This window comes from Arvicanthis niloticus, chromosome 26 (assembly GCF_011762505.2).
Source record: "Arvicanthis niloticus isolate mArvNil1 chromosome 26, mArvNil1.pat.X, whole genome shotgun sequence".
Taxonomy (NCBI): domain Eukaryota; kingdom Metazoa; phylum Chordata; class Mammalia; order Rodentia; family Muridae; genus Arvicanthis; species Arvicanthis niloticus.
The window spans coordinates 1,926,709-1,954,206 of NC_133434.1; the positions used below are offsets into that span (position 1 = coordinate 1,926,709).

The 27,498-nt window shown below is 42.4% G+C and overlaps 1 protein-coding gene across 3 annotated transcripts in view; it reads left to right on the forward strand.

Moving 5' to 3' along the window:
- Arhgap32 (Rho GTPase activating protein 32) overlaps nucleotides 1-26,968 on the forward strand; it is a 230,203-nt gene extending 203,235 nt beyond the window's left edge. For all 3 annotated transcript variants that reach the window (XM_076924591.1, XM_076924592.1, XM_076924593.1), the window contains 12 exons: nucleotides 1,197-1,346; nucleotides 9,258-9,360; nucleotides 10,037-10,181; nucleotides 10,562-10,644; nucleotides 11,234-11,341; nucleotides 11,623-11,768; nucleotides 12,513-12,708; nucleotides 14,164-14,309; nucleotides 16,384-16,455; nucleotides 17,510-18,388; nucleotides 19,050-20,035; nucleotides 21,220-26,968. In XM_076924591.1, coding sequence (XP_076780706.1) covers nucleotides 1,197-1,346; nucleotides 9,258-9,360; nucleotides 10,037-10,181; nucleotides 10,562-10,644; nucleotides 11,234-11,341; nucleotides 11,623-11,768; nucleotides 12,513-12,708; nucleotides 14,164-14,309; nucleotides 16,384-16,455; nucleotides 17,510-18,388; nucleotides 19,050-20,035; nucleotides 21,220-23,466 — 5,261 coding nt within the window. In that variant the 3' untranslated portion in view covers nucleotides 23,467-26,968. The remainder of the gene's footprint in view (nucleotides 1-1,196; nucleotides 1,347-9,257; nucleotides 9,361-10,036; nucleotides 10,182-10,561; nucleotides 10,645-11,233; nucleotides 11,342-11,622; nucleotides 11,769-12,512; nucleotides 12,709-14,163; nucleotides 14,310-16,383; nucleotides 16,456-17,509; nucleotides 18,389-19,049; nucleotides 20,036-21,219) is intronic.
- The last annotated feature ends 530 nt before the right edge of the window (nucleotides 26,969-27,498 follow it).

Here is a 27,498-nt window from a genome sequence, read left to right on the forward strand (position 1 = left end):
CCTTTGCAGTATAGAGTGACTGTTTGCGCCAGTTTGGCCAGAGCTTTTCCTGGGCAAAGCAAAGGAAGACACAGCTCAGGAAAGCTCAGCCAAGGATACTTGTCATCTGTGGGAAAGATGCTTCCATCTGCAAATAGTGTTTCCCATGAGATGAAACGAAAGATGACCAATGTCTGAACTGACCGTCTAGAGTGGTCCATTTGGGCTCTGAGTGGCTCTAGGTACACAGAGTTCCTCTGTAGTCCTCATCTGTTCAGAATATAAAAGATTGGGGTTTGCTGAATAATCTGTGGTAACATGAATCAGACTTGAATAACCATGTATACAGAGTAAGGGAAAGGCCTTAGGAAAGATTATTTAGTCCTCAGCTGATTTCTGAGTTTCCGGTATTTGTTGTTTGTTGAATAACTTTCCCTGCAGGCTGCATTTTGTAGCAAACACTACTTTTCTACGGATTTGCCTGTTTTCAGTTCATTCACTGTTGACTTTCTGATGTATTAATAGATGGAAATATTTTTTCCAACTATTAATTTTCTTGTCTCTTGCCTTGATCTTTAAAGAATTTTAAGCTGATGAATTTAGGCAATTTTTTTTAATACCATCATAGGATGCTCTTCTTGATAAAAGAGGAAGGAAAGTAGTTTCTCCAGTTATACCCCATGAATTAGAAATGCTGTGAAAATTTCTCATTAATAAAAACATTTAGCCATGCCTGTTAGCTCAGGCATATCTCAGCTTATTTGGGAAATTAAGGCAAGAAGATCATAAGTTCAAGGCCTGTCTGGGCTACAGAACAAGTTCAAAGCTGACTATGGAACTTAGTGAGACCCATCTCAGTATACAGTACAAAGGCTGAGGAGAGCTTAATGGTAGGGTGCTGGCTGTCTACCACCTGCAGGTGTTTCTCACTGTAAAGATCTCCAAATCAATACGCTGGATCCAAACTTCGTTTTTTCTTGCGTGCTCTGAGATGTTGGCTGGCTATCCAGGCGGGCTGGATTTAAAGATCAGAGGGCACAGTATGTATATGATTGCTCCCAATCTCATTAAATAGGCTCACAGGCTAGGGAGATCAAAGTGCACCAACGTCTATAATAGGTTATCTTGAAGTTAGACTGTCAAGGTTGGTTTCTTTTTGTGCTAACTGAAATATAATCCTTGCCACAACTAAGAGATTTATTTATTTTGTTTTTTAGTGTCTAAAAAGCACGGCAAGCTCATTACTTTCTTGCGAACATTCATGAAGTCTCGCCCAACAAAACAGAAGCTAAAGCAGCGGGGCATCTTGAAAGAGAGAGTATTTGGCTGTGACCTGGGGGAGCACCTCCTGAACTCTGGGTTTGAAGGTAAAAACAAACTCTTTGAGCTCATGGTACTGGATCCTCACATGTTTATATTGGTTTTCTTTCACCAGTCACTGGACACACGTGGTAAATGGTGTGTGCTGTGGTTCAGTTCAGCAGCCGACGCCCAGTCTCAAAGCCTCACCTCAGTCCTGGGTGGAGCGAAGTCTCAGGGTGTGCCTTGCCCGCAGTGCTGTGGTCATGTAGGAAGAGCTGACATGTGTGTAGGTCATGGTTACTCTTCCAAGTTACATTGTCCACGAAACTTCTTCAGCCACCTTCCCTGTTCATGTCCTAAAACATTCACTTCTGGTTCTTCAGGGGGAGGGTGACAGGTGAGACTGTAAAATACGGAAACCAACTGCCTAGATTTTATAAATAAACTTGACATTCCTTTCTCCTTAAATTCAGAGTCAAGAATTTAGTGGTTGGATGAATTGTTGGAGGGAAGGAAAGGAGTTTGAAGTTTTGTTGACTGAAATTTTATAAATGTGTTCTTTAGTATCTAGATTAATTCTGTTTCATTTGTAATTGTATAGAACGTTTTTTTTTTATTTATTTTTACTTATTAGCAATGTGACATCTGTGTTTTCAAGTAAAAAGGGTTTTTTTCCATTTAGAATAAAAATTAAAATATAACTCTGATATATATTTTCCCTTATGTACATGGAAACATATATACAGAATACAATCTTACAGCAAACTGAGAAAGCATGCCCTTTGTCCTTTAAACTTCAAATGTAAAGACACTGATTTTTTTTCTTTTATGCACCAATACACAAGATATGAACCAAATTTCAATACAAACTTTTCAAAATGGAACATGAGAGGTAAAGGGCTCCTGCCATTAGTGACTAGGGTTCTCTCTGCTTACAGAGATGATATTAGCTTGCATTCTTGATGACAGGTAAGATGTTCACTTTTTCTTTTATAGAAATTTAAAAAAAAAAAACCTTCCCACAGTTTTCATAACAAAGCTTCTTTTTTAGCAAAAGATTATTCTAAAACTTTCCTTCTTCAGTGTTCTTCTTTATCCCACCCAAAGCACTACTCTGCCTCGGTTCTGTGACATGGCCTACATCGAGTAGAACGTTTTTTAAGATTTGAGACTTTATATTATTTACACAGTGTACAGTGTATATCTACAGTTATACCATGAATATATTTTTATACACACAGAGACTATTTTAAAGTCTAAAAGAATTAAATGTATATTTTCAATTCAAAAACAGAACAATCTCGAAGAAAAATTTAGATATTTTATATACAACTTGAGAGGAGATGAAGTATAAAATAAAAAGATTACTTATCTATGTATGTATTATATATAATTGTTTTTTCTTACATTTATTCTGTTTCATTTAGATTAGCTAAATTAATAGCAGTATGAACTGTGGTTGTGTGCCACATAATGCTGTATTGGGCAGTGATGGATTGTGTATATGATAGTAGTCCAGTAAGATAGTATTGTTGCTGAAAACTTCCTGTCACTTAGTGAGATTGTTGGCTTCAGAAGAGTTAGCATAGACTGCAGATCCTGGGTCCTGAGTTTAGTTTCTAGCGTCAGTTCCTCCCAAACTAAAGTCTAAACCAGCACTTCAGTATGTATTTATGATAACATTGGTGAAAGTATAAACTACAGCATTATAATGATATACCTAGTACTTACTAGTTTTGAGACAGAGTCTTTCTATGAGTCCTGGCTGGCCTGAAGCTTCCTATCTAGTTCAGGATGGCCACAAAGATCCTCCTGCCTTTGTTCTGTATGCTGGGGTTGTAGGTGTAACCTAGCAGGCTTGACTATGATGACTAACTGTAATGAATGATAATATTACTATGTTATATACTAACTATACTATTTAAAATAAGCATATTTTCACTTTAGAAAATGTTTCATTATGACATTTCTACACTTTCATTGGTTATTGTAGACTGTATTACTTCTATTTAAAAGTTACTGTAGAAGAGTATGCTGGGATGGCAGCTACTCACATGCATCTTGTATTTACTCTGTCTCTTGACTGGTTTGATCTAGTCTTACTTTGTGTTTTTCATTATGGCCTCTCAGTGTACAAAAATCACCATTAATGTTGTCAGGCAGAGACAGTATTGTTTGATCTAGAAACAGTATGAACATTGATCAAGGACTTTGTAGGTAGAAGGCATTGAGGATGGTTGTTCCCTCTGACAGGCTGGGATTCTGTCAGCTCTGATGGTGAGAAGAGAATGAAGTGATGCAAGGTTTCTGCTTTATTAGAGATTGAAAATTGGTCCGAGTGCTGAGAACAAGTGACTGTTGGATGTTCAGTTTTAAATACACACCTGCATAACCTCCTCTCCGCCAAGGCTCAGGGGCCATCACTGGCTAGGAGGCAGAAAGCCTGCAAGAGCTGGAGGGTCAGAAAGAGAGCTGTGAAACAGTCCATGCTGGCTGTTGCACCCATGAATTCACAACAGCAGCGACTGTCTTTGAAAGATCTCATTAGCATTTTATCATCAATGGTGAAGGGCCTTGTAAGGCCTGTCCCTCCCTGGGGAGCCATAGGCAGTTCCTCAGAGAGGGGGTGTCTTACTACTTAATGGTTATGCATGCTGGCATAACTCTCATCAGTGCTCATGTAGACGACCCTATTAAGTGCAGAGGGACACACACAGGAGTGGAATGGTTGTGAAGAAGGGGTTTAGTAGGAGAAGGAAAGTAAGGAGAATGTGATCAAAGTATAGGGACCGGAGAGAGAGGAATTATGAAAGAATAAATAAACTCTAAATAAAGAGAGAGGTCAGCATTATTAGGGACGAGACTAACAGACACTGACAGACGGGGGCCAAGGCGATGACTGGAGTCCAGTTGCTGACATGTGCTCAGACTGGTAGAGTTCTGTCACTGAAGCACTCGGCTATCAGAACCTCGCTTGGATAGCACCAAAGCATGTTATAAGTGGCATCTAGGAGGTGGATAAGAGAAGTCCTTCTGCTTCAGAAGATTATCCAAGGGTGTGGAAGTTGTGAAAGTCAGCATGGCTGAGGTGGAGCTGGCAAACGCCTTAACCTGAGGTGTGGGTGAGGGCAGCGCTCAGTCACAGAGCGTGTTCTTGATGACTGGATAGATGTGGAGTAACTGAAACTCGATCAGAAGTGCACGGCTAGAGAAGGAACGAGAGTAAGGAAGCTCTGGAGGAAAAGGCACCCCCAAATTCACCATGAAGCTGTTATCACAGAAGCTTCCATAGACCTCAGCAAGCCCAGCTTAGCCCAGTGCAAAGGTGGTCTGTCAGAGGTCCTTTTGTGGCACAGCTGTGGTGGCGGAAGAGTAACCCCAGAAAGCATTGTCCACTTCCAGAGGGGAAGATGGGGAGTGGGGACTGTGTTATGGAAGATCCTGACCCAGAGTTAAGCTGGGCTAACATGCTTATGTCTTCTGAAAAAAAAAAAAGTTTAAAATATAAAGTAATTAGAAAAATGGAAAAAAAAAACCTTTGAAAGTAAGGAAGAAAATTATAGTATATTGTAGTTTTAGCTGTGATTGCAAAAGAGTCAAAATATAAACTTATAAAATAAAAATTTATAGTAGCTAAGATTAATTTACTAAGAAAATATTTTTATGAGTTTAGTGCAACCCGTGCAACAATTCTCTAGACACAGAGGTGCCCAGCACTGTCCTGAGCCCAGGCTGACTCATTCAGCACAGCTTCCAGTCCTAAAGGCCCTGCTCATAACAAATGTACTAAAGGAGTGGGCCGTATTTTTTTAATTTTATACTGTATTTTTCTCTACAATTGCTATGCATAGATATAGATATATTTACAGATACAAATATTTACCTGTCGGGCTATGATGATTAACCACGGTATTCAGAACGGTAACATGCTACTCAGGTTTATGTCCTTGGAGCAGTGGACAAGACTATACAACCTAGATATAAAGTGGCCACATTGTAAGGCATGTATGAATACACATTCTAATGTTGGTACTGTGAAGTATAAAGATATCTGAGTGTATATCCCTGTCTTTAAACAAAATGTGACTGTAGGGTCTTTGCTCTAAATATATGCATTTATAGCAGTAGTTTGCTAAGTGACTCGTCGTGTATTTACCCCAGTGAGTGATCAGACTCACAGAGGCAGTCCAGTTTACACTTCCTACTGTTTCAGCACCTCCCTGTTGGTGGGAATGACAGAGCTGACCTGCTTTTCTTATGCATGGTGGTGTAAGAAACCATGCAGGAGCCTGACAAACTTGTCTTCTCTTAGTGTTTCACTCTGTTGTTCCTATTGCCAGGGTTTGACAAGAGCATAAGCTCACCCAGTCTCACAAAATGTGAGCTCACTAAAAGTTACAGATATTTATAGGACTGCTGGTTTAAAATCTGCCAACAGAATCTCTGTGCAGCTGTTATACCAGTTTGTCATTTATTAGGACATCCTTGACTGTAGAGTCAGATTTTTTTGTTTTGTTTTTATGTCTCTTACCATTTTCCAGCCTTGCTGTGGTGCAGTCATTAATAATTAATAACTCATAATGATTAATCATTAAGAATTAATAAGAGACTCCACCAGACTGTTACGTCATGTCTGAGCTTCCAGCAGCAACTGAGCAAGTTTCACTTGGATCTTACAAGTTTTGTCTTTCCTTCTCTCCCTCTCTCCTTCCCTTCCTACCTCATTATAGAAGACAGGTGCCAAGATAACATTTTGTTTTGTCAAATAAAAGGTTTTACTACACTACCCATAAGTTCTCTGATTATAAAATCTGGTCAGTTGGAATGGAATTTTCAGGTATCTAAGATTTTTGGTGGTTGTTTTTCCTGAAGGCTTGTTTGATTTCTTTACATATTTAAAATAAGATTTCCTCAAAAGTTTGAAATAAAATTGCTAATAAAAAATAGTGAGGACTTTGTAGGACATACGTAAAACTATGTTTCAAACAAAACAAAAGTATTAGGGCTGGAGATGTGACCCGTTTGGTAGGGTGCTCGCCAAGTAGGCCTAGGTTTCATCCCTAGTACTTGAATGGTATTGCACACCTGTGGTGCCAGTCCTTGGAGGACAAAGGTAAAACATCAGAAGTTGACAGTCATGACTGCAAATGAATTCAAGTTCTCATACTGAAACTGGCCAGCTATTAAGGCCCAGGTTCCCCATCTTCTCCTGCCCAGTGTTAGGATCACAAATGTGGACCCTTACACACAAATGTTATGTCATTCTTGGGGGTGAAGCTCAGATCCTTATGCTTGTGTAGTAAGCACTTTAACCACTGAGCTGTATCCTCAGCCCCATGGAAAGCTCCTTTAAGGAAGAACTAGGAGCTGGGGGATGGCTCAGTGAGTGAAAGCACCATATGAGGACCTAAAACAACCTAAAATCCAGATGAGCAGCATGAACATCTGGAACTCAAGTGCTGACAGGAGAGGCCCTGAAGCTTGTAGATGAGTTAGTCTGGCATATACAGTAGCAAACAGCAGGAATGTGCACATGCACAAACTAATGCCCAGTTTCCTTTATAAAGTATCCACATTCGCTATTCCAGTAGTCTGCAAATATATTTGGAATAGGTGACAATTTTGTAAACCTAGTTTTTTTTTATTATTATTTTATGTACATTAATGTTTTGCCTGCATATATGCTGAATGAGGATGTCAGATCTCCTGGAACAAGGTTTTTGTTTTTCGAGACAGGGTTTTTCTGTGGAGCCCTGGCTGTCCTGGAGCTCACTCTGTAGACCAGGCTGGCCTCGAACTCAGAAATCTGCCTGCCTCTGCCTCCCAAGTGTTAGGATTAAAGGCGTGCGCCACCACTGCCTGGCTGGAACAAGTATTACAGACAGTTGTGAGCTACTATGTGGGTGCTAGGAATTGAACCTCTAGAAGAGTAGTCAGTGCTCTTAACTGCTGAGCACTCTCCAGTGCTATGTAACTCTAAATTTTATTGTCTTCCTAGTTTATAGAATAAAGACTGAAGACATGGAGATTATTGTTAAAACATTATTGGAAATGGAAGGTACGGTCTTAAAAGATGATTTCATATTTAGCACACCAGACTTATTATTTCTAAGAAACCCACAAAAATCTGCCTACTGTTCCCCATGCCCTCTTCTTCACCGCATCAGTGTCTCTTTGTTACTAAAGTTACTGAGTGTTTTAGAGGCAGAACTACACAGCTGAAAATGAATATAGCTCCGTAGGAGACCAAAGTCCTTTCCCCTGTTAAGTAACTGGCTCTCAGAGCACCTGCCAATTAATCGCTTGCTGGTTTTGTGCCTGTATCAAGATGGTAGTACTCCTGAGTGCTGAATGCCTGGAGTTGGAGGACGCTTGTCTTGTTTTTTCACCTTGCAGAACTTACAGTCATGAAGGGGTAATGGTGTACAGTGAAGAAACACTTGGAAATGATGCCATTCTGTGACCATAGAGGCAGAGTGTGGCAGGGGCCTCATGGGTGTTCTGTGAGGCAGCCACTGAAGCTGCTGGAACAATAGCAGAGTGCTATTAATAGCGGTGGGGTGTCGGTTGTTTTAGAACTAAAACAGGAAGAGTAGTGGGTACAAATGCTGAGGGGCCTTATACACTTGGCAGTATATCACAGTGATTTAAAACGTTAACTCTGTACTTATACTACTTGCATTAGAACCTAATTTCCATTATTGTTCCTCCTTGCCTCTGCATGAACCCAATGTCTGAAGATGTGGGCTCTTCACTATAAAATGGGGTTAATACTAGGACTTTGCTGATAGAGTTTGAGAATTAAATGAGTATATATTAAATGAGTTTGTGAGATGGCTTATCAAGTAAAGGCACTTGCCATAAAGCCTGATAATCTGAGTTTGATCCAACACCCACATAATGTAACTTTCACATACATCTCTCATGGTGTTCTTGTGCATGCACATGTGGGAGAACACACGGGGAAGGAAGGAGGGAGGGAGGGAGGGAGGGAGGGAGGAAAGAAAGAAAGAAAGAAAGAAAGAAAGAGGGAGGGAGGGAGGGAGGAAGAAATCAAACAAGAAAGTTAAGTTTTGAAATGTCTACACTGTAAGGACTGGTCTTTGATGTGCAAAGTACTCAGTGCTATTTGCCACTGCTTTTTGATTTTTAATCACAAGGATCTTCAGGTTTTAAGTGTAAAATATGATATCTGATAGAATTTGAAAGATGGACTGCATAACTACAGCCAAAGGTAGGAATGCCAAAGTACTGTTACAGTAAAGAAATAATGTGCTAACATTACTGTGAGTTGAACTCAGTAGCTCAGCCTGTCTTACTAGCAATCTAACCTGCTTCATTTACTGGTGTTTCTCCCTTAGTATAGTATCTCTTTACAGACCAAGTAATTTCCTCCCAAACATTGCTTGTCAGAGATTTTAACTGACACCAACAAATGACCAATTAAGAAGCCTGTGTGCTGTTTAATCTGCATTACAAGATGAAGAATGCTAAGCCTTGGCCATTGTAACATTTAAATGGTTATAGAAGTTTATCACTTAGTTTCAAACTTTTGTTATAGCCCACAGGGCTGAAATAGCTATTCCTTTGCACTGACTGAGAGGTCAAAGAAACTTATTTAGGAGCAAAGTGTTGTTACAGCACTTGTAATTATGTTGTTGGGACAAGCACTTGGTAAAAATCACTTCCTGTGGATAACATTGGGTGAGCTGCTGTTTGTTTATTTTAGTTTGTTAGTAGTGTGGGGTTAAACACTTGATCTAAAGGAGCCTGTGGTTGAAGACTGTGGATGATGTATATACAGAACCACGTTAGAAATTGCCAGGTGTAGATATGAGTTTAATAAACAGATTCCATCTTTTTTTATAACAGACTGATTTGTGAATTTTATTTTGCTTATGAACAGTAAGATGTTTTGAGCATCACTTTAGTTATACTGAATAACAACACCAACCTGTCTCTGAAACCCTCTTTAGTGCCCCAGGTTCTTCAGAGCTGCACAGCGTTCATCGAGAGGTATGGCATTGTGGACGGGATATATCGTCTCTCTGGCGTTGCCTCCAATATCCAGAGACTTCGGTAAAACTCTATAGCACTTTCTTTTTTATTCTTATTTAATTCATCAAATTAAACTTATTTCAAAAACAGCAACTATGATAACTATGGTTATCGGTAACATGGCTAAGATAAAGCTAGGAAAGAATATCCATTGTTGTTCTCCACCTAAATGACATTTCATTATCTGTAGTCTCCCAGAACCATGCTTGCTGACTTCCTCTGTACGTCAGTAGTATTTCATTTCTTTGAAATGTTGGAAGAAGGTCAGGGAGATGGCTCAGCAGGTAAAGGCACTGCCAAGCCCTGTGACCTGAGTTCCACACAGTGGAAGGAGAGAACACTTTCCCAAATTGTGTTCTGACCTGTGTGCATGTGCCTTGTCGAGTATGTCAGAGTCCAAAGGTAATATATGAAATATAATGGTTTGAAGGAAATAGAAAGTCACTGAAGTGAAGGTAAAACGTTGGGGCTAGAGAGTTTTCTGTTTTAATATTGAAGTTCTGTCCTTAATTTCACATGGATGTTTGACAAAAGATAGCCCCTCGTTTGTTTAAGTGCAGATATTTGTTTATTAATAATTTGAAGGAGACAGCAGCTCTGAAGTAGAGGGGAACATTTTGGGCTTCTCCTTTCTGTTCTGTGGTGTATATTTTCTTCTCTCCACTAAAGTAATTGTCTTGTCTTCTGTCTTGGTTAGTCATGAATTTGATTCTGAGCATGTCCCCGACCTGACGAAAGAACCTTATGTTCAAGACATCCATTCTGTGGGCTCTCTCTGTAAGCTGTACTTCCGAGAACTCCCAAACCCTCTGCTCACCTACCAGCTGTACGAGAAGTTCTCTGTGAGTACAGGACGGGATAGGTCCTCTCAAGGTCTCTGTGGAGTTTTGCTCTGTTTTTATTCATAGTATGTTTTGGTTTAATTTGGTTAATGTGTTTTGGTAGAATTAGTTCTGTGCTGACAAAAGACTCCCTGAACAAACAGCAGCAGTTAAATGACCTGGGTCTTTGAAGTTTTCAAATTGTTGTTCTCTTATTTCTGGCTTTGAGCCACTGACTCAGCATGACACTGAAGACTAGCATGCTTTTTAACAGTGGCAAGTGAGCATGTGGGAACAGTGTGCCTTCTTGATGCTACAGTTCGCCCGAGTGAGATTGCAAGTCAGGAACTCCCGTTTGAACTAGCAGAGCTCACTGCTGTGGTGGGTTGTATCTGTTACAGGATGCTGTTTCAGCAGCAACAGATGAAGAACGGTTGATAAAAATCCATGATGTCATCCAACAACTCCCCCCACCACACTATAGGTAAGTCACAACTTGGCAAATAGATGGTAGGAGCCAGAGGCTGAGATTTATATTAGGCATAGCTGGGTCTTTGTGGCTCATATGTAAATGATTGTTTCTAATAATAGAATGTATAGTATTGTCTTTTGGACACTATCTTTTATTGGTTTTAATCTTAGCGTAGTTAGGGTTCCAGAAATGTTATAGATGACTGATAGGTCGTGTGTGTGTGTGTGTGTGTGTGTGTGTGTGTTTTAGTCTGTCTGTCTGCATGTCTGATTGTGTAGCTTAAGTTGATTATTTTATTTGCAAAGATATTCTACTCAGTTATTTAATCTCAGTATGCACAGGATTGTTTAAATAAATATGATGAACAAAGACATTACAGCTGAGTAGTCTTTTCACTATAGACTTTTCAGCTGCCCAGGTACTGTTCCTGCTGCTGCTGGAATTGTTCAGGCCATCTTTAGGTTTGTTAATGCCTTGTTTTTATGCTTTTAAATAGACGTTCAGGCTCTTTCCTGTTGTCTGTCAGAGACGTACAGGCCAGTGAGTGCCACACTGCTGTATAGTGTCTGTTTCAGTTAGCATGTTGTATTTCATTTTCTAGAACCCTGGAGTTCCTGATGAGACACCTGTCTCTTCTAGCAGACTATTGTTCTATCACAAACATGCATGCAAAAAACCTTGCCATTGTGTGGGCACCAAACCTGCTGAGGTAATTTGTATTTGATTTACAAACTTTAAAGAATGCATTTTCTTGAATTTAAAAAAAAAAAAAAAAGCCTTGCATCATTGTTAATCCCCCCCCCCCAAAAAAAAAACTTTAACAAGTAAAACAAACTATTGTACTAACAACTAATATCTCCCTAAAGCCATCTAGGTATCACAGCTAAAGGGCTGTAAAAGTATGATTTCTTCTGTGAATGTCTTTGTGACTTCTGTGCTACAGAATTGCGTGTTAGATCTCCTCTCACAGCTCTGTTATCCACCCCACAGATCAAAACAGATAGAGTCGGCTTGTTTCAGTGGGACAGCAGCTTTCATGGAAGTGAGAATTCAGTCTGTGGTTGTTGAATTCATCCTCAATCATGTGGATGTACTCTTCAGTGGCAAAATCAGCGCTGTCATGCAGGAAGGGGCAGGTATGGGTCACGTGACTTCCTTGTTACCAGGAACAGGTTCCTAAAGGAATGGAGAACTCTGCAATTATTATTTCACCTAATACTATGTGACAGTGGTAGAAGACAGCTAAGTCAAGTCTGCTACAAACTCAGTGAGTTGACAGTTGCTTGGTGTGTCTATATAGTGAGTACTACATATTAAACTGTTTTGATGTGAGATCATTACACATTAAAGATATTGTGCCTTAGGCCTGGAGAGATGCTTCAGCAGTTGAGAACACTGGCTTCTCTTCTAGCACCCACATGATGGCTCACAACCATCTGTAACTCCAGTTCCAGGAGAACCAGCACCTCCTTGCCGCTTCCATGGGAATGCATACAAGTAGAACACAGGCATAGGCAGAACACCCATACACAAAAAATAATGAAAAGGATTTTAAAAATTAAAAAAAAAATCTTGCCTCCATTTTTAGTATATATAAAGGTATGAGAGCAGAAAAGAAAAACATCCTTCTGAAACTAGAAATGTCTGAGTTATCACCTTTACCGGGTACCTTTTAAGAAGCTAAATTCGATTGTTACAGAATTTCACTGGGCTCTGGAATGTCACCTTCTATCTCTCATTAAATATAAAGCACTGTGATATATTTATTATTGAAAAACCTTGAAGAAAAGTTGAAGCACTGTCACTAAGCAGAGAGTGAAGGTGGATGGACAGATGGATACACACATGCAACACTGACATCCTTCCTTTTCCTTTTGAAGCTTCTCTGTCAAGGCCCAAGTCCCTGTTGGTCTCTTCTCCATCTACCAAGCTGCTGACATTGGAGGAAGCCCAGGCAAGGACACAGGCTCAGGTCACTTCTCCCATTGTGACTGAGAATAAGTACATTGAAGTAGGAGAAGGGCCTGCTGCACTTCAAGGGAAGTTCCATACCATCATTGAGTTCCCACTTGAAAGGTAGCATACCTAAGTCCTGTTTTAAAATATGCTTTCACAGCCATAGATAATAGATTGCTTTAAAATTTACTATTTTATTAAAATTGGGGCAGTTGTAGAAAAATAATTAATTGAATACAGATACTTAACCGATAAAAATTATTCTTATAAAACTTTATAACAGTGTAATTTTAAAACGTTAGTTGTACAAGGAAAATTGGTAATCTAAAGGATACACATTCATTGCATGGGGTTGGCATTTCTCTTTGAGAAATGTGATTTAGAAATTTGGAAATAAGTTACACTGAAGTAGCTTATTCAGAAAGTAGTGAATGCTTAGTGACTTCTCTGACACTGGTTCCTGACCAGCAAGAGAATCACTGGTGACGGAGACATGCAAACCCTCCTGCCCCAGCCCTAACCCACCTGATCAGGAACTGGAGCCTCCTGTTTGTTCTGATGAGTGCAGAAGTTGTCATGCATCCAGGGAAGCTGTGAGCGTGACCCACACAAACTTGCGTGAGGCTTTTTCACTGTACAGTTTTTGGTTGTGACTTGGTTTCAGAGACTTAAGCAATATAAAGAACACTGCAGTATGTCCTGTCGGAGTCCCTTGGAGCTTATACCCTCAGTGCTTCTCTAAGAAAAGAACAATAACAGGGTGTGACTCCCTTACTAGGTCTGTAGGAAGACGAATACATGCGCAAGTTAGTTTGGATGTTTCTGCTACCCTTCTGGCTGTGCTCATGAACGTCAGAATCTTGTTTCCCTAGACGATGTAATACTAACAAAACCTCAGAATTTTCCTTTTTTCATTTCCGGGTATCCTCTACCTTTGTTTTCTTTCTGTGACTAAAAAGCCAGAAGTTGGCACATGTTTTTCTTTTTCATTTCTGAGTTGATCCTCAGCACCTTGCCTTCATATTTCAGCCCCTGGTTTACTAAAAACAGTTGTGTTTAAGTAGAGATTCAAAAAGTAACATTAGGATGTAGACAGGCTTGGGTTTGAAATCCTGATTTCCTCACACACTTTCACAGTATTCAGGAAATTAGTTGAACTTCTTAGGTCTTCATTTCATCAGCTTCTTGTGTGGTTATCTGGTTTTAAAGAACATTCTAACTGTACATAGGTAGCTGGCACACATGCTGGACTCCTATTCTCCCTTCTATCCCTGCTGTCTCCTCGACTCAGTTTTTCTGTACTGTCTTGTTTTCGGAGGCTTATTATCAACGTCTTCTTTGCACTTATTTTTAGCCTTTCAAGCTGTAGTTCATGTTGCTCTCCACATTGGCTTCCATGCCTTGCAGAACTGCACTGCACCATGTACCACATGGAAGGAGAAGGCTTGTCCGCTGCTCCCGTGGTGCCTCTCCAGGCTGTTCCATTCTTTCTATTGTTTGTTCATTTCTTGTTCTGTAGGAAGAGATAGAGCCTTGGTTATATTAGTACTGATAAACTGCTTTTTGTTTCAATAGAAAGAGGCCTCAGAATAAGATGAAAAAATCTCCCGTTGGCAGCTGGCGTTCTTTTTTCAATTTGGGGAAGTCCTCTTCTGTCTCCAAACGCAAGTTGCAGCGGAATGAGAGTGAGCCCTCGGAGATGAAAGCCATGGCTTTGAAAGGTGAGCACTGAGCCACCCTGTCCTGGGTAGCCGACTGCCTAGTGGCTTTCGGCACCTACCACTGTCCTCGTGGCCAACTTCTCTGGGTGTAACTTCCCCATGCCATCATGACACACTTCACTATAAAGCATGCATAGTTGTGTGGCACAGGTGGGTTGTCTGCATGTGTGATTGTTACCAGCTCATAAAGATAATATCAGTTATATAGAGAGCTCAGTTCTTAAGAAAACTATAGGTCTCTCTCTCTCTCTCTCACACACACACACACACACACACACACACACGTCAACAGTGCATTTGAATCATTTCTTCTCTATGGTAACATAGCTTGTATAGTGCTGTAATAAGCAAATACTACTGTTATGTACTTGTTTTAATCTTTAGTTTCACATGTTTAAAATTGACAAGTCTGTGTCTCAGCATACTTTTCAAGTTTATAACTATTTTCACCAGTGTCATTTTCCTACTTGACTAGCCAATGGAGTACTGTGTTCCATCAGACAGATCTATGACTGTTGAGCAAATTACTCTTTAAAATATTTTTTTAAATAGAAACACTAGTAGCGTTTTTCTCATAGGAACCATTAGAAGTTATGCTCAGTTCATTTACATCAGTCCATTTGCAGTCGTGTATTGCCCACATGGCAGATATTTTGATTTGTTGGCTCTGCCCTGCCTTCAGAGGCTAACTAGAGAGGTGTCTGTATGAAGAATGAGCCATCAGTATGCAGTTACAGCTCAAGTTGAGTTTTGTGTCTAGTGTCTTTGGCTGGCATTGTCAGTTCTTAGAGGGGTAGGGTAATGGCCAGGAATGCTAACTGTATTTTAGAAAAGTAATATTGTATGTGTATGGATGTCTTGCCTGCATTTGTGTGTGTACACTCCATGTGTATGGTGCTCATGGAGGCCAGGGGAGAGCCGTGGATTTCCTGGAACTGAAGTTATAATGGCTGTGAGTTGCCTGCCATGTGGGTGCTGGGAATCAAACCCAGGTCCTCTGAAGAGCATCAGTGCTCTTAACCACTGAGCAAGCTCCCCAGCCTCAGGAAAGAGAGCTTTCAACTTGGGAGCTGAAGAAGGTACAGTTCACTCAGTCTTTAAGGTGACTAAGAATCCTTTTTCAGGAGATGAGAGGGTGGGAAGAGGGGCCGGTTGGAGAAAAGAGATTTTTAAAGAACTGTAAGAGAACTTGTTGTCAAGAGAAGAGAGAGGGAAGAGATGGTTAGGAAGGTCGAAGAGAGCATAAGAGACAGAGCTCAAAGTATCTACAGTTGTTGTGCTTGCTATCAGCAGCTCAGAAAGACATGGGACTTTAGCACGTAAGATTAATGTATACAATAAAAGTAACCAACATTCCTGGGGCTGCTGTTACTAATTACTACAAATTGAGACTAGAAGCACAAACGTAATAGAAACAGTCTGACAGATGTCACCTCGCCTGTGGTCACTTGAAGATCTTGGGGAAGATACCCTCCTGTCTCATCTATCCGCTTATGGCTCCCAGCAGCTCTTGCCTCTAAGTACCACCATACCAGCCTCTCCTTGCATCTTCATGGGGCCTTCTCTGTGTCTCTTTGTCTTTTATTTTCACAAGGACACCATCATTGAGGCTAGGGGCCGCTGTAAGATGTCTTTAGAGGGGTTGGAGGAGTGGTTCAGTGGCTGAAAGCCCTTCTAAAGGACTGAGTTTACTTCCTAGCACCTGGAACTCAAGCTCCAAGGGATCCATTGCCCTCTCTGACCTCCCAGGTCACTGGAATACACATGGAATACACTCACATGAACACATACACATGAATAAAATTTGTAAAGACATCGCCCAAGGTTACCAGGTTGGTCTTTAGGAAACATACAAGAAAGGAATCTTTTAGTTCACCTTTGTGCTCAAGTTTGTAGCTTTGGGCACAGAATAATGCAGCACATTCCATACTAGGGTGGGAAGCTGAATATGACTGCAAAGTGCACAGCTAATCACACTTGGAGATACAAACACTGCTAGGGAAAACCCCGGTCCCTTTAACTGCATAGTCCTTAATAATGACAGGTTTTACACTGTTTGGTTTTTATCATTTAGGTGGCAGGGCAGAAGGAACCCTCCGCTCAGCTAAAAGTGAGGAGTCCCTTACTTCTCTCCATGCAGTTGATGGTAAGACTAAAATGTCCTGGGATGCATTACATAAAAGCACAAGGACACAGCAATGTTATGAATATATACTTAGCAAGAAGACTATGAGATGCCACACCCAGTACTATTGGCATTAAGTACGGTTCAGTTAAAACTCATGGATATTTTAATATGGTATGGTATTTTGGCATGAATGCTGTTTATGTAAAATGGCTGAAATGTTTGAAAGCAAACATTTACATTTGTCAGTGCTTAAAAGTGAATGTCACTATTTCCTTTAGATTTGGTAACAGAGCAGCTTTGAGACTCATATGTTAATTAATAGTGAGTGGTCTCCAAGGGTCATTAGGAGTTGGACCTGACACCTTAAAGGGAGTCTGCTTCCAAAGAGGACCAACATCTCCTGCAGATACTGGAGGGATGTGTGGCTACAGTATAAGTTAAAATTCAGAACTAAACTTTATGAAAGCAAGTATTGTGCTAATCTGTGCTGCTTGGATTTGTTTGAAAAGCCTGTTTTCATTAAAAAAAAAAAAAAGTGGAAGTATTTTAAGTGTGTAAATGGAGTGCTACATTAAATGTGTGCAAATACTTTTTAATTAGGAAAAAATATTGTTTCTTCTTGTTTGGGGTACCATAAGGATATTTCCCCATAATAATCAACATTTGTTACTGTTTGATACCCAAAGTGCTATTTTAAGCAATGACTTCTACCTTGCAAGTCATATACAAGGCCGGTGATAAAATAAGACACAGAGAGAGTGGAGAGCTTGCCCAAAGTCACGCCAGTGTCAATGTTGGATTTGTAATACAGTTCAAGAGTCTCTTGGCATCCATTTTCTTACCCAGGCTATGGATCGACTGCGGTGCATGTGCTTGTTCATGAAGTTTAGAAGTTCTCTTACCACAAGTGTAACTGATGTTTGTAAAGCCAGAGGCAGTTCATGGGGAGAAAAGTTAACGTTGCATTTGTCTTACCCTGTGCACTATCACTGCTGTGCTAGACAGGTGACGAATCGTGGTGCTGTGTGCCCTGTGACAGTCATGCTCTGACACTGTTGTCCGTTTTCACCAGGTGATTCCAAGTTGTTCCGACCCAGAAGACCCAGATCCAGCAGTGATGCGCTCTCTGCCTCTTTCAATGGAGAGGTACTGGGAAACCGATGCAATTCCTATGACAATCTGCCCCATGACAACGAGAGTGAAGAGGAAGTGGGGCTGCTCCACATTCCAGCTCTTGTGTCTCCTCATTCAGCTGAGGATGTTGACTTGAGCCCACCAGACATTGGAGTGGCCAGTCTGGACTTCGATCCCATGTCATTTCAATGCAGTCCTCCAAAAGCTGAGTCAGAGTGTCTGGAGAGTGGTGCTTCCTTTCTGGATTCATTAGGGTATACCAGGGATCAACTGAGTACCAGTAAGAAGGATGTGGAAGCAGGTGGTAGCCAGTCACAGACTCCAGGCAGCACTGCAAGTTCTGAACCTGTGTCTCCAGTCCAGGAGAAACTGAGTCCGTTTTTCACCTTGGACTTGAGCCCCACAGACGACAAGTCCTCTAAGCCATCTTCATTTACAGAAAAGGTTGTTTATGCTTTCTCTCCGAAGATTGGACGGAAGCTAAGCAAATCTCCTTCCATGAACATATCTGAGCCTATTTCAGTGACTCTTCCACCTCGGGTATCAGAAGTCATCGGTACTGTCTCCAACGCTGTAGCTCAGAATGCATCACCTCCATCTTGGGACAAAAGTGTGGAAGAAAGCGATGTCATAAATAGATCCCCTACCCAGCTAGGAAAGACGAAAACAGGTGAGAGAGAGGCACAGGAGAGATGTGACCCAGAAGCACAGCCCCTGGAGCAGGGGCCAGCTGAAGAAGTAGAGTTGCCAGGGGCAGAGGAGCGGCCTGTCTTGAGCAGTCAGAGCAAGGCTGTGCCTTCTGGACAGAGTCAGACAGGTACCGTTTGTTCTCCTCCATTCCTTCTCTAAGTTAAAAGGGGTCTTCCGTCCTGTGTGCCATCTGTGCCTTTTAAGAGAACCTTCTCCACAGCTAGGCTAGAATCAAAGAATGCTTTTCTGAATGGTGCTGAGGGCTCATAGCCCTAAACTAAAATCAGTCAAACAGAACTCCCCAAAAGGCCCATGGTCCTGCTTCGAACCTTCACAAAGGATCCCTTAACTCTGAACAGTCAGAATTCATGGATAATTTTTGCACAACTATGTAGCTCTTGAGTCTGTTTTCTCTTCTAATGCATAGTGTATTCTAGCCTTGCAAGTTAACCAGCCAGCCCACACTGTCAATGTAAAGTATTATCACAGTCTAAGCACTGGAAGCTTTTATTCTCAGTGGCCTTTTCTAAGTCAGGTGGAGGCCTGCTTCCCCCTCCACACTTTGTAGCAGTTCAAGAGGACTTGCAACCTTTAAACACTGTTAATTTCCCTTTTGAACCAGATGTGTTTTCAGCAGCATTTGCATGTGGGATAGAAGATCATGGATTGCCATTTTGAAATATGGAAGGCACCTGTTTTTAGTGATCACATGGGGAGTGTTTGGCATTCCGTGTAGGGTAACATAAGCTACCTTTTCATTCTAATTTTTTTTCCCAATTTCCCACTAGGAGCAGTTACCCATGACCCCCCTCAGGATCCCGTTCCTGTCAGTTCAGTCTCTCTTATCCCACCACCACCGCCTCCGAAAAATGTCGCCCGAATGTTGGCACTAGCGTTAGCTGAGTCTGCACAGCAAGCCTCAACTCAGACACTGAAGAGACCAGGGACTTCCCAGGCTGGGTGTACTAGTTATGGAGACATGGCAGTTGTTACATCTGAAGAGAAACTGCCTAGTTCCTACTCTAGTGTTACTCTAGATAAAACCTATTTCCAAACGGACCGACCAGCAGAGCAGTTCCACCTGCAGATCAATGGACTTGGAAATTGTAACCAGCCTCTCCCAGAGACAGCAGCTATGGGAGGTCCCACCCATTCCAACACAACTGACTCTGGGGAGCAGCTCCACCAAGTAGACTTAATAGGGAATTCGCTACATCGAAACCATGTATCTGGGGATCCAGAAAAGGCTAGAAGCACTTCAGCTCCCTTAACAGACTCAGAGAAGTCTGATGATCATGGAAGTTTTCCTGAAGACCACGCTGGGAAGACCAGCGTGTCCACTGTCTCCTTTTTGGAGCAGGACCAGTCTCCACTTCATTTCTCCAGTGGAGATCAGCCCCTCTCATATCTTGGTACCAATATGGATAAACCCCATCATTCCTCAGAACTTATAGACAAATCTCCCATGCCTTCTACTTTGCCTAGGGACAAAGCCCACCCTCTTTCTGGGTCCCCTGAAGAAAATGCCAGTACAGCCACCATGGCTTATATGATGACAACTCCAGCAAGAGCCGAAACGAACACCAGAGAGGCCGGCAGGGTCACGGATGATCAGCAGCCCACGGCTGCTGACTTTGTGGCTGCCACCCTTCAGCGTGCGCACAGAACTCATCGGCCCCTCCCCCCACCTCCTTCCCAGAGGCCTGCAGAGCAGCCACCAGTTGTGGGGCAGGTACAAGAAGCACCAAGTATAGGATTAAATAATTCCCACAAGGTAAGATAGGAAGTCGGTGAAGTGGTATATTTTTTCTAAAGGTATGTCATTTTTTGGTAGGATATATTTTAGTTTCAGATAGGTTTCAGTCAGGTGGCAGGTTTCCATGAAATGGCTGCCATTTGAAGCTGGAGATGGCTGCCTTTGCCTGGCTATTGGCTTTGTGGTAAAGACATGGCAGCCCCTGGTGACTGCAGCTTAACCATCCTTGCTGCTTCTCCTTCTTGAAATACTGAGCTCCTTCACCGGGAGACCCTGACAGGACAAGGCAAAGGGACCCCAGGGCTGCAATAGTTATTGTCTTTTCTAGCTCCCTCACGGATTCATGAGACAGGGGTGAGTCATGTGACTGCTCTGTGATGATCCTTGATGTCTGTGTATTGCATGTACTCCAGGACTTTAAGAAGAATAAGAAGTGATAATATCTGGAGTTTTTGTTATTTTTTTCCTGCTGTGAGCAGCTGTGTTTCGTAGTTGGAACACCTGCTTTGGGAGAGAATGTTTGATACAGAATGCCAGAGGGTTTTTCTAATTTCTTCTTTAAAAAGATAAAAGTACTACAGGTTTTTTGGTAACCTTAACCAAAAGGAGTTCGATTTCTGGTCCTTCCTGGAGGGTAGTATTTGTGGTACTTACCCCTCAGGGATAGCATATTTAATCTGTGGGTTCACAGATAGGATGGACAGAATGCAGAGGCAGTAAGCCCTGACTTGCTGCCACCGAGGACAAGTAAGTAGTCACTTTGAAACTCTTCTCTGTATTTGGAGGTTTAAAACTGCTGAGTCACTCTAAAACTGATAAAATCAGCTGCTTTCATTAAATAGATCTTCTTGGTGCTGAGACCAGTAGACAGGATGTTTATTTTTAGGCCCAGCACTGTTTTTTGGCTAATCCTGTAATTGGTTCTGCATATTAAGATACCATTGTAGGCAGTCTCTCCTCACATTTAAACCCTAGCATGAGTTAGCACACATTATACATGTCTCCACAGGCAATAGCGTACCATGTAGACACACAGATACTCTTTTTCAGGCCATAGTCAGATTCGCGGTAACTGCAGAGCTCGGGCAAAGTTCAGGCTGTCACCCAAATAGCGTAGGTTTGCCCATTATAAATGTATTAGCATTTGGCTCCATGGGGTGAGTGTTAAATAACAGACTCTTAACATCATTGTCTTTCCACAGGTCCAGGGAGTAGCTCCAGCTCCAGAGAGGCCACCTGAGTCTCGAGCCATGGGTGATCCTGCACCCATCTTTGTCAATGATGGCAGTGCTGCTGCCCAGTGTCCCATGGCTGCCTCTGCTCCCCAACCAGGACTGCCTGAGAAGGTTCGGGAAAGCAGCAGGGCCCCACCACTCCATCTGCGTGCTGAGTCTTTTCCTGGCCATTCCTGTGGCTTTGCTGCCCCAGTTCCCCCAACACGGACAGTGGAAAGCAAGATGGCTGCTGCCATGCACTCCAACGCTGCAGACGCCAACAGCAATTCAAATTATCACTCCTTTGTCCCTCCGTCAGCCTCTGTGGATGATGTGTTGCCCTTGCCACTCCCCATCTCACAGCCTAAGCATGCTTCTCAGAAAATAGCCTATTCCTCCTTTGCTAGGCCTGATGTCACCACAGAGCCCTTTGGTCCAGAAAACTGTTTGCATTTCAATATGACTCCAAACTGCCAGTTTCGTCCCCAAAGTGTTCCTCCACACCACAATAAGTTGGAACCACACCAGGTATATGCTGCTCGATCAGAGCCACCAGCCTCCATGGGTCCTCGTTACAACACCTATGTGGCACCGGGAAGAAACATGTCTGGACACCACTCCAAGCCGTGCAGCCGGGTTGAGTATGTCTCTTCTCTGGGCTCCTCGGTTAGGAATCCTTGTTGCCCTGAAGACATTCTACCTTACCCTACCATCCGGAGGGTACAGTCCCTTCATGCGCCCCCACCTTCCATGATCCGCTCTGTTCCCATTTCACGGACAGAAGTTCCCCCAGATGATGAGCCAGCCTACTGCCCAAGACCAGTCTACCAGTATAAGCCATACCAGTCCTCCCAGGCCCGCTCAGACTATCATGTAACCCAGCTTCAGCCTTACTTCGAGAATGGACGGGTCCACTATCGTTATAGTCCGTATTCCAGCTCCTCCAGCTCCTATTACAGTCCTGAGGGGGCCTTGTGTGATGTCGATGCCTATGGCACAGTCCAGCTGAGGCCCCTGCACCGCCTGTCCAATCGGGATTTTGCTTTCTACAATCCAAGGCTACAGGGAAAGAACGTGTACAACTATGCTGGTTTGCCTCCACGCCCACGGGCCAGTGCAACTGGCTATTTCTCTGGTCATGACCACAATGTAGTCAACATGCCCCCCACTGCTGATGTTAAGCACACCTACACCTCATGGGACCTTGAGGACATGGAAAAATACCGCATGCAGTCCATCCGACGAGAGAGTCGAGCACGGCAGAAGGTGAAAGGGCCTATCATGTCACAGTATGACAACATGACACCAGCTGTGCAAGACGACTTGGGAGGGATCTATGTCATCCATCTGCGCAGCAAATCAGATCCTGGGAAAACTGGACTTCTCTCTGTGGCAGAGGGGAAAGAGGGGCGGCACCCAGCCAAGGCTGTCAGTCCTGAGGGGGATGACCGTTTCTACAGGAAGCACCCAGAGTCCGAATTTGACAGAGCCCACCATCATGGAGGGTATGGCAGCACCCAGGTAGAAAAGCCATCCCTCCCACAGAAGCAAAGCAGCCTTAGGAACAGAAAGCTTCACGATATGGGTTGTAGCCTCCCAGAGCACAGGGTGCATCAGGAAGCAAGCCATAGGCAATTATGTGAATCAAAAAATGGACCACCTTATCCCCAAGGAGCTGGCCAGTTAGATTATGGGTCCAAAGGGATGCCAGACACTTCTGAGCCAAGCAACTACCATAACTCTGGGAAATATGTCACATCAGGGCAGGAGTCTCTAAGACTGAACCACAAGGAGGTGAGGCTTTCCAAAGATCTGGACAGGCCTCGAGCCAGACAGCCACCTGCCCCTGAGAAACACTCCAGAGACTGCTACAAGGAGGAGGAACACTTCTCTCAGTCTATGGTCCCACCTCCCAAACCAGAGAGGAGTCACAGCCTAAAACTCCACCATACCCAGAACCTGGAGAGGGACCCCAGCGTGCTATACCAGTATCCGACGCACAGCAAGCGTCAGAGCAGTGTGACTGTTGTGTCCCAGTATGACAACCTGGAGGATTACCACTCCCTGCCCCAGCACCAGCGAGGAGGCTTTGGAGGGGCAGGCATGGGGCCCTACGTGCCCTCTGGCTTTGTCCATCCACAGAGCAGGACATACGCCACAGCACTGGGTCAGGGGGCCTTCCTGCCCACAGAGTTGTCCTTGCCACATCCTGACACACAGATTCATGCAGAATGAGCCCCGGGAGCAGTAGAGTTGAAGCAGCCTCTGCTGGACAGTGGACTGTTCTATTTTTTTTTTTCAATAACCAAAAAGATTTAAGAAAAAAAAAAGCTACAATCCCCTGGCCACATGAAAGAATCATAATAAAAGTAAATCACCACCTTCCCCCTCCCACTCATTACCGCCTCATCCATCTATAGGCTGTGTTGTTTGTCCTTAAAGAGATCTGGATGATTGTAAAGCGCTGTGCTGAAAGTCTAGTAAGGAAATTCTCGCCGGCTGCAGACCCGACTTACTCTACAGGGCTGCTCTGTAGGTCCCTGAGGACTGCCTTTAACCCACTGGATTTAACTTTGACTTCCCTTCTTAGTACTTGCAACCTAGCTCAGGGCAGTTTGCCTCTATTTCCCAGTGGGCTTCTGCATTTTCTGTTGTGTTCCCACTCCCCTATCCAGGGCCATGTAGCCTGCCCAGGTGGACTCTCCACTCTGCTCTCATTATCCCTGTCCACAAAGGAGTCTAGTATTCTAAATTAGAGAGGAGAAAAGCTCCTTGAGCTACACCACTTAGACTGCTTAGTGGATTAAAAGGTAAAGGAATTAGGATTTTCAACATTCAGTGCCACATCACTGTAAGTAGCAAGTCCAGCGTGAGCCGTATTGTCCACTGTCGATAATTCTTCACTTGACAGGATGAGAGCTCCTAAGTTAAAGCTTAAGGAGCTTTCTTTGGAAGAAGATGAAGTTTTTGTCATCAGTGAACTCTGCTAATGACAGAGCATCTCTAGTGCTTCCAGTGTGCGACCTGCCTGCACGGCCCACAAGGTCAGCACGCTTTAGTGCCAGTAAAATAGTCATCCAAAATATTCTCATTAAGAAAGGACCAGCATGGTCTAACTGGATAAATAAATTTTCTTAGGGATATAAATGTACATGCTATTATGTTTCTAACCTAGAATACAGATTCCCTGGGAATTTGTAAAATTCCTGCGAATTGTCTGTTAGGAAACTGTACATTGCTCATTGTCCCTGAGTACACAGTCCCATCTAATCCACTGGCATTCTGGGAGTCACGTGGCTTGGCTCCCTTCATTGTGTGGTCACAAGGCTTGTTGCATTTGTCATTGACACCAGCATTTCAGAATAGTTCTTTCTAACTCTCTAGACATGTTAAACATGTGAATACCCAGGACTTTCTTTTGAAAGTTGCATTCCTTACTGGGCTTGGGACAGGGCACCTCTCTGGCCCAGCTTCCCTCTGGTTTTCTTGGCCCATCCTACCCTAGATAGCGGAGACTGGTAAGGCAGTCCTGTGTTTAGAATGAGTTAGATTGGCATTTCATTCCATAAATCATGATGATACTTGAGTTTTGTACATTTGTATCTTTTAAATACTCTGTAGGAGACACAGGAGATTCCATTCAATTTCCTGGATGGTTGCTGCTCTGGCTTTTTAGGATGGGATTATCTTTTATTTAGAGCAAAGGAAGAAATCTTTTAAGAGGCTAAAATCCTGCTGCTGTTACTGCTGTAAATTGTGAAAGATTAGAGTTATGGCAGTCTTTGTAATTAAATCATATAGTTGCATTTTAAGGCTATATATTTAGAAGTAAAGTTTTAAGAACACATTCATATTTGAAGACAGTCTACAAGGTTTTCTTTATTTCCCAGATTGACCAGAGGGTTACAATGAAGTCCAAAGCAGATATCTGGAAACACCAATACATGGAAAGGTCTGTGGGAACTTAGGCGTCTGCATTAGAAGTGCAGACCTGACTGTCAGAATGTCCAGAAACCTGATGGGTGCCTCTATCTGGTGGCATACAGATGTGTAGATGTGTTGGCAGACACTATCTTTTTTTTTTAAGCCCTAGTCATCTTTTTTTTTTGTCAAGAAGGCAAGTCATTGCCTCTTGAAGACCACACCAGCCCTGAACGCTATCCTTAGCAGCACAGATGGAAGGACAGAGGCCAGAGCCTCAGACAGGGGGACAAGTCGTTTCTGTAACTTCAGGCCTCTCCTGAAGAGAAGTGCTACAAGGTCCAGGCCAATTGTGATATTTGTGGATTACTTTGTCACACATAACTGTTTGCTCCTGAAGCTAAAGTCTCTTTTATAAATACTAAGGTTGATTCCTTAGAATAACTTCTTTATTAATAACATCCTTTGGGTTTAGAAATATCAGAAAAATATTTTAAAGATAGAATCATAATTCAGATTAATGGTATAAGTATGAAAACAAACTTCAGATAAAGTCTAAAGTTGTTTACTGTATGTAGCACCAGCCTTAACTTTGGATTCAGCTATTTGAACAGCTTTGCCCACATGTTTCTCTAATACTGTGGGGGCAGAAATTGGATAGCAAATCACTGTGAGCCAGGTTACCTCAGTGTTGTCCGCCTTGTGTGTGACTTCACAGACACAGGAACTGAATGTTATTTTCAAGTGTTGGCGTGGAGCATAATGGTCACGAAAGTGGAACTGCCTTACACATTAAACATAATCTCATCCACTGCTATTTCACAGCCATGTCTCCAGATTTTATCTTTTGGGCAAAATTCCATGGTTTGGTTAGATAGAAGTAGCTGTTCCTAGATAGCAGTCTAGGGGCTCGGCTAAAAGCTCCAGGGGCATCAATCTTACTAATAAATCTAATCTGAGCCTTATTTCTTACTAAATTCAGTTTCTTTTAAAGCATACATTCATGTATTTTAAATGCTGTTTGGAGAAGTCCCTGGGACAAACCCAAGGGCAGGGCCTGCACATTTCTTACAGTGGTAAAACAGTTTTTAAAATGTAGAGTCAGGTTTTAGGAAAAAAAAAAAAATCCCAAGACTAATTCTGTGCAGAGGAGGGACCTCGAAGGTGAGTAGAGACAGGAGAGCCGGTTGTCAGTTTGGAAGCAGCAGTGAATTCAAGAGAAGGATCCCGTAAAGTCCATTTCTCTGTTCCAGCCCTATTGGTCACCCATTCAGTATGTTGGCAAAGTGTCACCTGAGCAGAGAGTACAAGAAAGTAATAAAGAAAGCTGAAGTATGTCAGAAAGTTACTTCCAAATGGTTAGAGGCATGTGATCGTCAGTACTGTGTATTATGGAAATGTTAAGAATGATGTATTTTAATGTGTGCAAGATAATGTTGGTGTGCACAGAGGGTCTTTTCCTTATCTGATTAGTACTGTTAATGTTCAGAGATTTTTAAAAAAATGATTGCTTTTACAGTTTAGATTCTGAGATAGCAAAACCTGATTTTCAACCATGACCTGCATGAGAGAAGCATCCTAGGAAGTCTTAGATCACACCTTTGAGTTCTTTAATTTATATAGTGTTTTTTTATGTTTTAATATTTTTGTGAACTGGTGTAAATTGTTAATGCATATAAGCTTGTGTATTTTTGTAAATAGTTTTGTGATTTACTTCTTGCCCCCTGTGTAAATATTTACAGTCTCATTTCTTCCAAACTTATTTGAAACTGAGTTGTGGGTTTGGGGTTTTGTTTGTTTCCTTGTTTGTTTGGCTGGGGTGGGTGGGTGGGGGAGAAGGGATTTTTGTACTTGAGATGGAGATATCTTGTGGTTTAAAGCAAATGTCCCACTGAAAGCAATTCCAATATCAACAGAATTATTTCAGGTTAAAGCAGACTTTTTGTGTATGTGTTTCCTTTTTGACCTAGTATGGATTAAGATGAAATAGATGGTGTAGTATATTGGGGTGTTTGGACTAGATATTCATATCACATGGCCTGTTAGGTCAGACAGTGACTCCGTTGAGCTGCAGTGTGTTATCTGGCTATGTTCCTCTCAGCTCACACACACAGCTTTACAGCACAACCCTTTTATCTGTTCTGGAATGTCTAAGCAGACAGTACCTTAGGGTTTCCCTAAGGAATCTGCTGTCTTCTGCTGTCTGACACCCAATATGCAGGCCTCAGGAAACTCAACTGGCTTTGAAGAATCTTCCAAAAGGGGAGTTGGAATGAAAAACACATGCCCTCAGATTCTTACAACACATCTCAGACATCCTGTTTTTAGAGTGAAATAACCAGAAAA